The sequence below is a fragment of the Stigmatopora argus genome, chromosome 5, assembly GCF_051989625.1.
Source record: "Stigmatopora argus isolate UIUO_Sarg chromosome 5, RoL_Sarg_1.0, whole genome shotgun sequence".
Classification (NCBI taxonomy): domain Eukaryota; kingdom Metazoa; phylum Chordata; class Actinopteri; order Syngnathiformes; family Syngnathidae; genus Stigmatopora; species Stigmatopora argus.
Window position 1 is genome coordinate 15013942 of NC_135391.1, and position 12852 is coordinate 15026793.

At 36.7% G+C, this 12852-nt stretch overlaps 1 protein-coding gene across 1 annotated transcript in view; it reads right to left on the reverse strand.

Moving 5' to 3' along the window:
• Positions 1-12852, reverse strand: part of edil3a (EGF-like repeats and discoidin I-like domains 3a) — a 68422-nt gene that overhangs the window by 7639 nt on the left and 47931 nt on the right. The window contains exon 8 of the mRNA XM_077601401.1: positions 537-692. Within this exon, the coding sequence (XP_077457527.1) occupies positions 537-692 (156 nt within the window). The remainder of the gene's footprint in view (positions 1-536; positions 693-12852) is intronic.

The following is a 12852-nucleotide window of genomic DNA, read 5'->3' on the forward strand; positions in this document are numbered from 1 at the left end:
TCATCACAGAGTTCTAACGCGGTGTTTGGTGAGTTTTTCGAGTGTGTTTAACACAACTGTATTCTGTATTTTTTGTCAAGGGCTCCAAGAAAGTTGTTTTGAATTCATAATTTTAAGTTATGTGTTTTCATTGTATGTATGTTTCGTCACTTGCCAAATTTTTGCTTCCTCCTCTGTCACCCACGCACCTGCCTTTCAAAACAAAGGGAAAACGTGTTTGCATATTTTCCTACATAGATACTTCATCATTTTTTAAATGTTTAGTTGGTAGTATTGGAGACCTTGGAATGGATTAGTGCTTTTACGTGTAAAATGCATCTCTAATCACGGAAAATTCCAGTTACGAAACCACATCTAGAAACAAGAAGAGCCACTGTACTTAATTATAAAGTGCGTTAGGTCTATCTGGAATGTCTCCATCTTTAATTCTGTCATATACATAATTTAATAGATAAGAGTACCATGCAATTGAAATGAAACAATTTCTTTGTGCGCATTATTTACATGGTGAGTGCAATGGTGTGGGCCTCACATACCTTGTCCTTTCCTTGCTTCTCATCTTGGTATATTTTCCACCGTTCTCCATCATTACTGTAAGCCAATTTGTACGAACCAACAAATTGCACATGCCCAAAGTCTTTAGCTCCCTGGGTGATGACACCTGTGATCTTGGTCGGCACTAGCAAGTCCACCTGAAAGAAAAGTGGAAGAGAGAAAAAAGTAGGAATAAGTAATCAGGTTCCGAGTTAACCATTTAAAACATATTGACAATATAAGAATATTTTTTTGTCTGCCTGTCTTTTTTTTCCCACAGAGCAAGCGTCTTTATAGAAACGAGACACCGGGATGAGGAGTTGCTTTCATTATTCACATTTATTGAACAGCGGGGCTAAATTCAAAAGCTTGCTGAAGCAATACATACATTTTGTGCAGCCTCTCCCAAAGCTGATATGCTTAAAACTTTTTTAAAATTGATTTCAAGCTTGTGACCTTTACTATCTAGATGAATCTGATGTTTATTTGATAATTTGCTTGCATTCATTGATTATTTACTCGTACTTTTAATGTTTAATTTAGAATTTCGGGGTGAAAGTAAACTGCAATAGGAAAAGTAATTGGTGAGAACAGTCCCCTCAAGACTGCTGGAGACAGTGACTCAATGTTAAGATGAGTTTTAAAGGAGATTTTTTATACACAGCCTCTGAACACAGAAACAAAAAAAACACGTGGCAATATAGTCCTGGCAAACCTGTATACAAAGGCCTTGTTGATGCATTCAATCAAGGTGTCACTTCAAAACAATGCCCCAAATCAGCGCTGTCAAACTCGTGTTCATCACAGGTAACTATCACGCTTCCTTCAGAGGGCTTCTATTTCTACCAAATGAAGGTTGCCACAGTGACTCGAGAAGTACCGGTAATCAAATAGAAAATTCGGTTTGGTTGAAAATATAGTGAAATGATTTTTTTTCCAAAATGCCCCTTAGATCCACTTAAAATTGTCACAGATACTATTATTGTCAAAATTATTATCTTTTTTTTCACTGTTTCAAATTTTGAGTAAAGGAAAGCAGCACAACAATTCTCAGATTCCTGGACTTCATATTTCATTGAGATGGCCATTTTATTACCATATTAATTTAGGTAGAGATATGAAGTAGATGCTCGTGAGGTAGAGATATGAAGATATGAAGTAGATGCTCGTGATTTACGGGCCACAAAAAAAATGGTATGCTGGGCCAAATCTGACCAAGAGGACACAGGTTTGACATGTGCACCAATTCCTACCTAGAATTCTGTTCATAGGGATGCAGCAATACAATTTAATTTCATTACATTTTAGTAGAGTCACTTTTGGAGGGAATGAATTATGTTAAACTAAAACTGTTTTTTTTTTTCATTGTTGTTTATAAAGTACAAACTTCAATATTATTGTAAGATTTAAAGAGTATCCAGAAAGACATGAGAAAACTTCCAAGTGTTCCTTTCAATTTGCGTCTGATCTTTATAAGAAATATACATTTGCAAATGAATTCAGCACATAGCTCCGAGTACTAAGATTTATTTGACAGAGTGGCAATTTTCAGTGTCTCTTCAATTAAAAATGACAGTACATTCCATCTTTGCAGACGTCTTGTGCTTCCCTAGTTCTATTTGTATGCAGCGCAAAGAAGTGGGATCTGAGCCCGAAGCGTCAGACAAGAGAAGCATTCTGACACAAATTTGTTCGCTTGGCATTTGATCAGCCAGCATGCATGTTGATATTCCCACATCTGCCCAGACATCTAAAGATTTAAAAAAAAGGCTATTTTTCACAGTTTTTTTCCAGCTCCAGCAGCTGATGTAATTTTATCCAAACAACTAAGTCTGACATTCCAACAAAGGCCCACTTGAATGGAACTGCAATTGTTGTCACAGGTAAAATGGGCAGATAATCACAGCACCTTTTGCAATGCTGGCGTTTTGCAATTTGATGGAAAAAACTACATTTGTGAGCAAGATAAGCTTGTTAAGAGTCACACTTTTCCTTTCACCTCCTCCACAGAATTCATTTATATGAGCCTTGTAGAAATTGCTAACGCTCTGTGAAGAGGAATCTATTTTATCTTTCCTTCAAAAGTGCAAAATTAGAAAAAAATAATTTATCTGTATGCCTATGAAGTGAGCTTGTCATTTTTTTTTTTCCGCTGGCGAGATTGACCCTATTTCTACTGGCAGGAGGCACAAGAGCAAGATTTGTACACTTGAACAGAACAAACACTCATTTACTCATTAGCATGAGATGTGGTGAGTAAAGTTTGCGTTCCTATTAGAAGTAGCTTTGCTGGTTCAAAATAAACAGATTAATTCAATGAGAGGAGGCCCACTTTTATCTTATAAATACAGCAGGAGCATGCACAGCATATTGCTGACAACATCGCTCTAGCTGTGCTGCTTTAACTGCGTGTGCCGAGGCCTCATTTAGTCTTCTTAGCCCGCGGCAAATGTACGAATGTGCGTGAGAGAGACGCATGTTCTCCACTAAGTCACAGTGCAAAGTTCAGAGATGTCTGCACACTAAACTCACAGTAGCATGAAAGGGATGTGGCTATGGACCATCAACCCCACAAACAGGGCATAAACGCTGCTTGAATCTGACAGGAACTAGTAAAAAAAATCTCATGATTTATCGGAACAGGCAGGCTGGAAAACTCCATCTAGACATAAAGTAGACTACATCCATAGCTTTCCCCAGATGACTTAATGTAAGGAACAGTAAGTGTGTTAAGAATAAAGTATATTTCTAGAGTACATTTAAATGCAACTCACACCAAACCAAAGTGCTGTATATAAATCATTAGCATATTAATAAAAGTATTTACAGACAAAAGTTAATAGACAGAATAATTACAGTTGCAAGCCAGATGTTTTAGCTCAATGTTCCACTTTCAAAGATTTTTAGACATCAATTAAATGATAGCATCTTGTCAAAGAGTATTCAAAAACAAAGGATCAAAACTGGCACAGATCCATAACTATTGAAATTGTACACCCAAAAAATCATTTGTGTAATGTTGCCATCATTAACTTAAAAGCAATGACGTAACAAGAGGGAGCAGAGGGTGTATACCTCAATGAAAAGGAGTGTATAGACGAGTTGTTATTGGATTTAGCATGGATTTCAAAACTGAAAGTGGGTCATGAGACTGTCCAGAGAAACATGAGATTTTACCCTACATGTTCAAACTGGAGGCTGAAACACCATAACACGCCCCCCGTCACTCAGAAAAGGAGAATAACAGTCCCGGCACAGATTAATCCTGGGCTACATTCACATTTGATCTACTGAATGGTAAATATCCCATAAATTTACGACTCTCGACCCAACAAGCAAACCTGGCGAATGAAACTGGCCCTTGCAACAAGGCAGACTAAAGCCAAGTTGTTTGGATTCCTATTTTACACTTTGTTGGTTTAATTTTTAAGAAAGGGAGTATGAGTTGTTGCTTAGTGAAGTCCAATCTATTGAGTTCAGTAAAATACCCCTCAGGTGATCGTGGGCCTTTAAATAGGCTTCAAAATATACTAAAATAAAACATTCAAAACATTGGGAAGGCCTTGATTTAATGTTTCCTATTTTAGATCTTTGGAAATTTCTCTCACAAAGGTTTTTTCCCCCAGTTTTCTTCATTTTTAAACTGCCATTGACAGTGCTTGATGTTCAATCCTATTTCAAATAGCTTGGCAGGCTACTCGTGAATTTTAGTATTGTGACAATGGCACCAAAAGTATACACAATACATGATGCTGGTTAACAAAAAAAAAACCTTGCACATGATTTTTAGCAAAAGAAGAGAATACACTTAAAATTAAAATAAATAACCATGAAGGGACACAATTCAATAAGGCGGAATAATAAAAACAAGATCAACATGCACAGTTTGATGTATCTAATAAGCGAAACATCTCTGACAAAAATATAATGAATAGGTTTGCATTAGCGGTGTGGCAAAAATAAAATCTTGTGCTCCTTCATTAGCTAAGCCTAAGGAGGACAAAAGCCTAATGACGTATTAAAATTAAAAGCAGTGGTGGTCATGATGAATAGCTATGGACCCAAACTGGTCAGAGGAAGAAAGCTAACAAATAATGATCCAATTGTGAACGTACGCAGACAGCAATTTTGAGTGGGTTATTTGCCGCCTCTTTAAATTTCCATGCAAATGGAGAGAGGCACAGTGGTGTTCAAATTGTATCATTTGGACTTCTGGTGATCAATGTCTGAGCAGTCTGAGCATGTATGAAATATAGACTTTGTGAAATTTGGCAGTAGTAGGAATGTGAGTACAACTAAGATATGTTACACAGCAGCATGACTTGTTCTGGCGGCACATTGCAATAAAGTCAAGGCTCATCTTTCAGCCAAAAGTGTAAAAGGATAAAACGTGGGGAGAACGATGGCAAGCACACAAACATTTTTACATGGCACGGACTTCACAATGCATTAGACAGGAGCTCCTTCCTACTCCCCCTCTTTATATGCATGTGGAATGGATGAAGCAATTCTGCACTTGGCATAATTTCTGTCGACATGACCAGACATATTTTGGTGTTCAGTCTGTGTTTAGAATCCTTAAACAAACCAGTAATTGTTCAAAATTCATTTTATATGGTTTCCTTACAAACCGTATGAGCAAGAAACACAAAAATGATAAGCATGGTACATTGACAGGCCGATTTTTCTAGTTATATTAATGTTGTGCTTACTCACATATAAAATGTTATGGTCTTTAACCCTCATTTAATGAATTGGCTGCCATTGACAGCTCTTGTCATCAAATATATTTGGACTGGGGGAGTATGTAAGTGATCATTCCCAGTTCAAATGAATTGGATGACTATTTTTGATGTTTCTTTAATTAAAATAAAGGGAAAGAAAAAAAATGGAAAAACCTACATTTAATTTAATTTAAAAATGCTTTAATAAAAAAATGTACACATTAAGTATGCAGTGTTTTAATGCTTATCTGTGAGGGTGATAGGACTATAACATTCAAATGGCATGATCTCCCGTTTTACTTGGGATGCACACAGGACGCAATGGCACATGTGTCGACTTCAGAAGGTTAACTGAGCAAATGAACGGGTTTTCATTCGGTACATATTCATAAATATTATCAAAATTGTGAACTGAAATTCAAAGACACAACTTTTGGGTCATGTAAGCCAAAAATGTCCTCTCAAATAACCCTGATAAATTCATTAATTAATACTGACCCAAAATGTGATGTTCACATCTTTATGATGCTAAGGATTTTAAATTCCAAAAATAGCAAGTTGCATTAATCCTGCAGAAATGAAATACTTGTGAGGTGTGATATGCATTACCCATATGCCCATTAAAGAATGACAATCAAATTTGTGAGTCGCCCAACATTTAGTCAAGCTACATCATCACACTTAGTAAGTGTTCAGTGTTTCATGGAACGTATATCATAATATTCCATTTACAGCTGTTAATTTTCCCTTGCAAAGACAAAGTGAGATGAAGGTGAGCGAATTTATTAGACTCAAATGGTTTGACAAATCTAAGCATTCATTTAGGTATCATCATCATTTTGATTAAACTTTGTACACACACAGACACGCGCGCGCACATACACACACATACATCATTCAGATTATAAAATCATTGTTTTGTGACTAGACTACAGAATGCACACATGCTGTAGCTAAAGTTGGATTCACAGTTTCCAACAATGGAACAATTTTTAGCACTCCACCTGATATTGTTCAACCCATTTTAAGTAGACCAGAAAATAACACAGTGGGAGCCTCAGTTCAGCTTGTCAAGTTTACTTGAAATGGCTGCAGGAACAGAGGAAGGGAATTGGCCATGGCAACACCAACAGGAAGGAAATCAACCATGATGCTTTGGGTCATTTAAAGCTTTCACAGCAAGGAGAACAACATCTGTGACTTTCATTGTGTGTCAGCGTGAGTGAAGATGAAATATAGCCTTGATGCTGCTTTTGTGCAAAACCCAGTAGATTTCACTCGTTTCTTAATGTTTACCGTGTCTGAACATGTGATGGACACAGTGATGATATTTGCAATGAGATGTCTGTCCCAATGTGAAACCTTGTCCCAAATCCAATCCCTTACACACACATACAGAATGAAATAAAATGTAAGCTACAGGAAACGTGAAATATTTCTGCACTTGCAGTCATTTTAGATTGTCCAGACTTTTGGGTGTATGCTTAGCATTCAGATACTTGCCATTATAGGTATTTGTAAATGTATGTATTTGTAAATGTATTTAAATATTTTCAATATTTTCAGTTTTCTGTTCAGCCAATAAAAACATTAGCACTTCAGAGGTCAAGTAACTAGTTTTAGTCACATTGATTACAAAAAAATAAAGTCCAATCCATTTTGATTGGGAGATCTGGCTATGATGAATGGCTGATTGCCTCGCACAGTCAATATTGATTGAACATCTGGCACCATCTATGACAGTGAATCAGTCATATGCCTGTCCTTTAAAGGGTTAAGTGTATGCCCTTCAACCATCTTGTTGCCGATGCTTGGGTTTATTGTCTTATTTTTTTGTTAACTCAAAAAATGCACTTTCTGCAAAGCCACACGTGATACCAAAAATATGTTTTTGCCAAAATAATAAATCTCGCTGGTGTTCATTATTTTATCCACTTTCGATAAGAATTTCTAAATAGAGACATGCATAGTGAAGGATTCAATACACTTAAAGCACAAGATCCACATGTAAAATTAATTAGGGTTCAGGCTGCACTCCAGACAATTCTGGCAGATTTCGCACTTAAAGCAAGCACTGCTGCAGACTTATAAATCCATCGCCACCAGATAAAACAGATACGTGTATGGTAAGTTGGCTCAGAGTTAGCGAGAGCAAGTGTGGGATGAAGGTATGCAATTGATGTATTGTGGAAAGATAAGATGGCATCCCTGGATAATGGAAAGTTAGACAGCAGACTTATACAGAATGTTTAAAGGTGTGTATCGTTGGAGGGAGCAGATACATGAACATACCTACTATAGTTGAATTATAGAAGCAGATGGAGTCAAAATTGTTATATTCAATTCAGTAGTTAGTTTAATCATCTTACTAATGGTCGGGAATTAACAAAACTATATGTAAATGCTTTAATTTTAGAAAAATGGTATAGGTTGAGTTTAAATAAACATTACAAACGAACAGTAAAGTTAAAATACCCAATTTTTCCTATTTCCCAAAATATGTGCTTATATTCCTCTCCTTATCCACCTGATGGTGAAGTGGTTCACTTGCCTGACTTCGGTGCAGGGAATCATGGGATTGATTCCCACTCGGTGGCGGTATGATTGCGAATGCAAATGGTTGTCTGTCTCTCTGTGTGCCCTACGGCTGACTGGCGACCAGTCTGGGGTGTAGTCTGCCTTTCGCCCGAAGGCAGCTGGGATAGTTTCCAGCAACCCCCGCAACCCTTATGAGGATGCACGGTACGGATGATGAATGAATGAATTCCTTTCCTTTTATTCAAGGAAGTTGGCAAAACTAGCCATCTGGCTCATTGTCCGTGTGCTCTATATTGTGGAAGTTAGGGTAGTTAAATTCACCAGGATAAAGTATAAATGTAACGTAATCTAATAGTTTAACCATCCTTAATGTGTCCACAAATTTGTTATATGTAAATCAATTTATGGCAAAATTAACAGGGTTAATAACAATGCTGCCTTATATAGCCACTAACAATCGTAAAATAATGAGCACTCATTAAATATGATAATAAGGTGATGTTGTAATGACAGACCCAAAGTGTTAAGTACCTATATCTAATTCCAACTGCATAATTTCACCCTGATGGCAATAAGAATCCTGGATTCAGCAAAGGTTGAGACTTTTCTTTTTTTTAAATTATTATTATTTCATTGGCAGGCTCAAGACTATCCATGTCCACAATTACAACAAAGGACTCGGTTTTTGTTCTGGAAATGAAACACATGATCGTTGCTATTCAATCTAATTAGACTCCACCTCAAAGCCTTTATGGTAAATTTTCATTTTTTTTTTTTTTTTTAAATAAGCTTTGTGCTGCATGAACTTGTATGTCGAGAGAAGCTTTTCAAATGAACTCCTCAGTGGATGGATCATAAAACAAGCACTCACTTGAGTCTGCAAATTAACAGAAATATAGTCTGTTGTCAGAAGCACTCTGTTTGAGGTGACGATAAGATCAGGAGGAAGTGCAAAAGTATCAGAGCACTGATAAAACGCGTCTTGATTACAACGGCAAGCTCGAAGACACAGAACGGTAATCAGTCACACATGAAATGGTATTGTTCCCTCAGGTCTCTGCTGCACATGGGACCAAGCTACATGTGTCATCCTCCTGGTTAAGAGACTACTTGCAAACAGATGGCTTACAGTATTTGAGTTTCATTGAAAATCAAGTCATGCATTTCACAAGGGCATTTTGAATTTCATTATTCCAGGAAGATCATTTAGAAGACTTACAAATTAGATGAATAGGTTCAACCCAATGATTAGATTTGGTTACATAAAGCTATAAACAAACACCCGCTATATTTATTGTCAGTCATTAGGGTGGTACGCAAGCTGTGTATTTATAGGAGGCACTTGGTGTAAAAAGCACTGGACAAACCTAGCAATCTATCCATTAACTAATCAGTATGCCAATGAGAGTGATAGATGTTCAATCCGTTAGAACAGGCTGATGGAGAGCATGACCGTGCTTTTAAGATGAAAACCCCTAACACTTAAAATAGATTGGACATCCACGAGGGATAAATACATTTAAAGATGCTGTAAGGTCAAATTCATAATTTTCTTCAAAAGACACAAAATATGTATTTTTTTTTAAATATTCTATTGACACATTGCCTGCCATTAAATACAATAATGTGAATGCACACGTTCAAGAGTGCTAGATCTCCAATCCATTTTGCCTGGGAGCAGCAAATGAATTGGATTAAACATCAAGCACTGTCAATTGGAGCCAAACAGTTAACTGGTAACCAGATGAGCCCACTGGACTAATAGGCCACTTAAACATCCTGCTTGACATTCTAAGATGTTAACTCATTCCATTTATGGAATTATTGTACCAAACCCGTGATCATACAATGCTCTTTGCCACTAATTCCGGCTAACAATTTGCTTATGTATGTAAGTGCCAGGACCCTGTTGAGAGATCCCCTAGTATCTAACCTTATATGTGTTATTTTTTCCCCCACACTGTATATATGCGTTAGTCTCCCTCACACCGTATATAGTAGTGAGCTCGAATCTTATATCATATACAACGGGTGCCAGATGCGATTTCCATGGCAACCTTTGTAAACGCAAATTAGGAATGGAGAACAGAATCAGGGTATCAAATTATCAGAGCTCCAGGATATTCGTGCAAGAACAGAGCGATGATGTGATTTATGACTGGCACTAAACTGATTAGGAACCTCACTTGCAAACCGTCTTATCTATTTATTTCTGCGGTTTCACAATTTTTTAGCTCAGTTTGTGTATCTCAGGCGGATTTGATTATGAGTGGGATAAAGCCACACACAGATACAGCACATGTTTAACTTTCAGGAGAAGAAAAAGGGTCCAGATAGGCACATTTACCTTTAAAACTCCAGGAAATATATGCTTAAAATCCCTTATTAACATAATTTCTCCTCTGACTTTTTTATGAGATGTATAACCCATGGAGATCTGTGCTTTATTCCTACAGTCAACATTGACGGAAATGCAAGTACTACTGGTAACCATATTTTTACGAACTGTAATACATTTTTCATAGTTTTGCTGGCCCTGTGATGTTCTCTATTTTATTGTTATTCCTTTAATGCAGAGATGCCAAACTCATCTTTGTCACTGCGCCCATCAGATTTGCTTTAAATTGTTTTATGTAATGTTTTTACAGTGTTTATAGATACCTAGAAACTTACTTTTTTATGTTTACCCAGAGGATTCATAGAAATGTCAGAAACAGGGCTTGAAGTTCATACAACTGAATAAGTTGACCAAACAGGTGCACTTTGACAAATCCACTTTTACTTTGATCATTTTTCAGAGTCATTGGAGACAATAGACATCCAACCCATTTGAATCAGGAGAGGCTTGCAGCAAATAATTTTTGCCAGCTCTCACAGTTCAAATGGATTGGATTTCTATCACCATCAATGACTTAAACAATACACATTTGATGATGTATTTTATGTTAAAGATAACTTGAGTCTTATAGTTAGGGAGCATCAAACAGGTAAACTTTGGATTAATGGAAAACTAAGGAAGTGAAAAGCAGAAAGCAAGTGTTTGAGTGTATAATAAACTAATCTGCTCCCACCAGCTGGAGCTCTTGGCAGCTCAGTATGAGAATCTTCAGCATGCCACTTTAAAACATCTTGAACGATGATTTCCTTTCCTCGTGCCTTGAAATAATTCCGCCTTGGCTAAATCCCAAACAGGCATGCTTCTTTTTTACTTCTGTGGAGCGCTTCAGAGCTTGGTGGCAAAGCCAAATCCATTTCTATCTTCGTTCACCAAAAATCGTTTCCTCGTCAATTGGGCTCAACTATTTAATTACGTGTGCGCTGTCTTTTATACATGGTGGGTAAGAATGTGGTGCTAAATCTAAACATTGCTTAAACAGTGAGACATTGCGGGAAATAATATTGCTTTAGCTCTTGTTGTCATATTAACATAAATTAACTCTCACAACTAAAGATGAGCCGCCTCGTGGTGCAGAGGTTCACTCGCCTGACTTCGGTGCAGGCAGCCGCTGGTGGCGGTATGATTGGGAGTACGGATGGTCATTTGTCTCTCTGTGTGGCCCTTTTTTACCAACTTTAAAAAAATAAAGTCTCTTGTGAACATTTACCCTTCTTCCTCCTTGGCGTAATCACAATAGATCATATCTTAATGTTTGTTTGAGCACAAGCACAGCATACCGGTTTAATACAGCTTGAAGTTTTTTTATACTATATTTTTAGATTCTATGTTTCTATATTCTATATTTGATTTACCAAATGATATCAATTATGTAAATTACTGCCACATAAACAATGCATGACCAATTTCTTAAACTAATTGTGCACTCTATAACTCTTGACACTTTACATACACTGTGTTTAACTAGATTTTTAGGGTAAAGAATCCATTAAGAAGTTTAACCAAGTAAGGAAACTGATGATGAGATAGCTGAGTTTCCATTACCTCTTACAAAACTGGTCATGAAATAGCTGAAACATTGAAAAGTATAATGGCATTAATCAAATAAATGAAGATATATATATACACACACACACATATATATATATATATATATAAGCTTCATTTGTTTGTATACTTTTCAATGTTTCAGCTATTTCATGACCAGTTTTGTAAATTATCAGAGGTAATGGAAACTCATATATACACAATTTTCTGTCTTTTCTGAAAAGGCCTTAAATGGAAACATGCTTAAGTCGTAATTATATTTTGCCAAAATGTTTGAAATATCACATTTTTATGTATTTTTTTTATAATTGAAACCCGTAAGAGTGTAAAATAAGAGCAACACCAAATGGAACTAGACAGAAACGATGTTGAACAATGTTTAAAAAATTATCATAGAAAAATCCTGTAAAATTTTCTCTCAACAATAAAATTAAATACATCAAGTCTGATTTGATATCTGGTATCTGCACAGTTGTCCCATAGCTCACAGCATGAAACAAATTGGGTGTCTTGATTAATAGGAGTACTTAACTTGTCATTAAGGATGATTTATTTCATTAATTTGTGAGGTCTAAACTCATTTCGAAGTGTGGCTAAGAATCAATTATATGTCACGGTAGCAAAACACAGATAACAGACGGGATGAATACATATAGCAGTGATAACTAGTTGATTAGACAGGTTCAATAACAGTAGAAGTATCAATGCGATAGCCCCAACATTATTGTGAATGTTTCCACTTTGTAAGCCTGCTACTGTGTATTTCTGCACAAAAAGGGCGCTTGTCAGTGTGCATCGATTTTCTCAGTGCAACTATATAGCGTCTAAAGATTCCTGCAGGCACAGCATGTAATATGAAACAAGTTTTCCTTTACCCACACCATTCTATTTTGTTCAGCCAAGCTCCCTCATCAGGACGGGGCCAGTCTAAGTACCCGTCATCACCGGCACAGAGCCTTCCATCACTTCAACCCTTAACAAAAAGCTTTGAGTGTAATCAAACACATATCTGACAAGAGCCCAACCAATCTAATAACGTCCAGATAAGTCTGTGTGACTACAAAACAGTGTCATCCATGGGCAGGGTGTATGCATGGAGCTGCGGGTACAGCA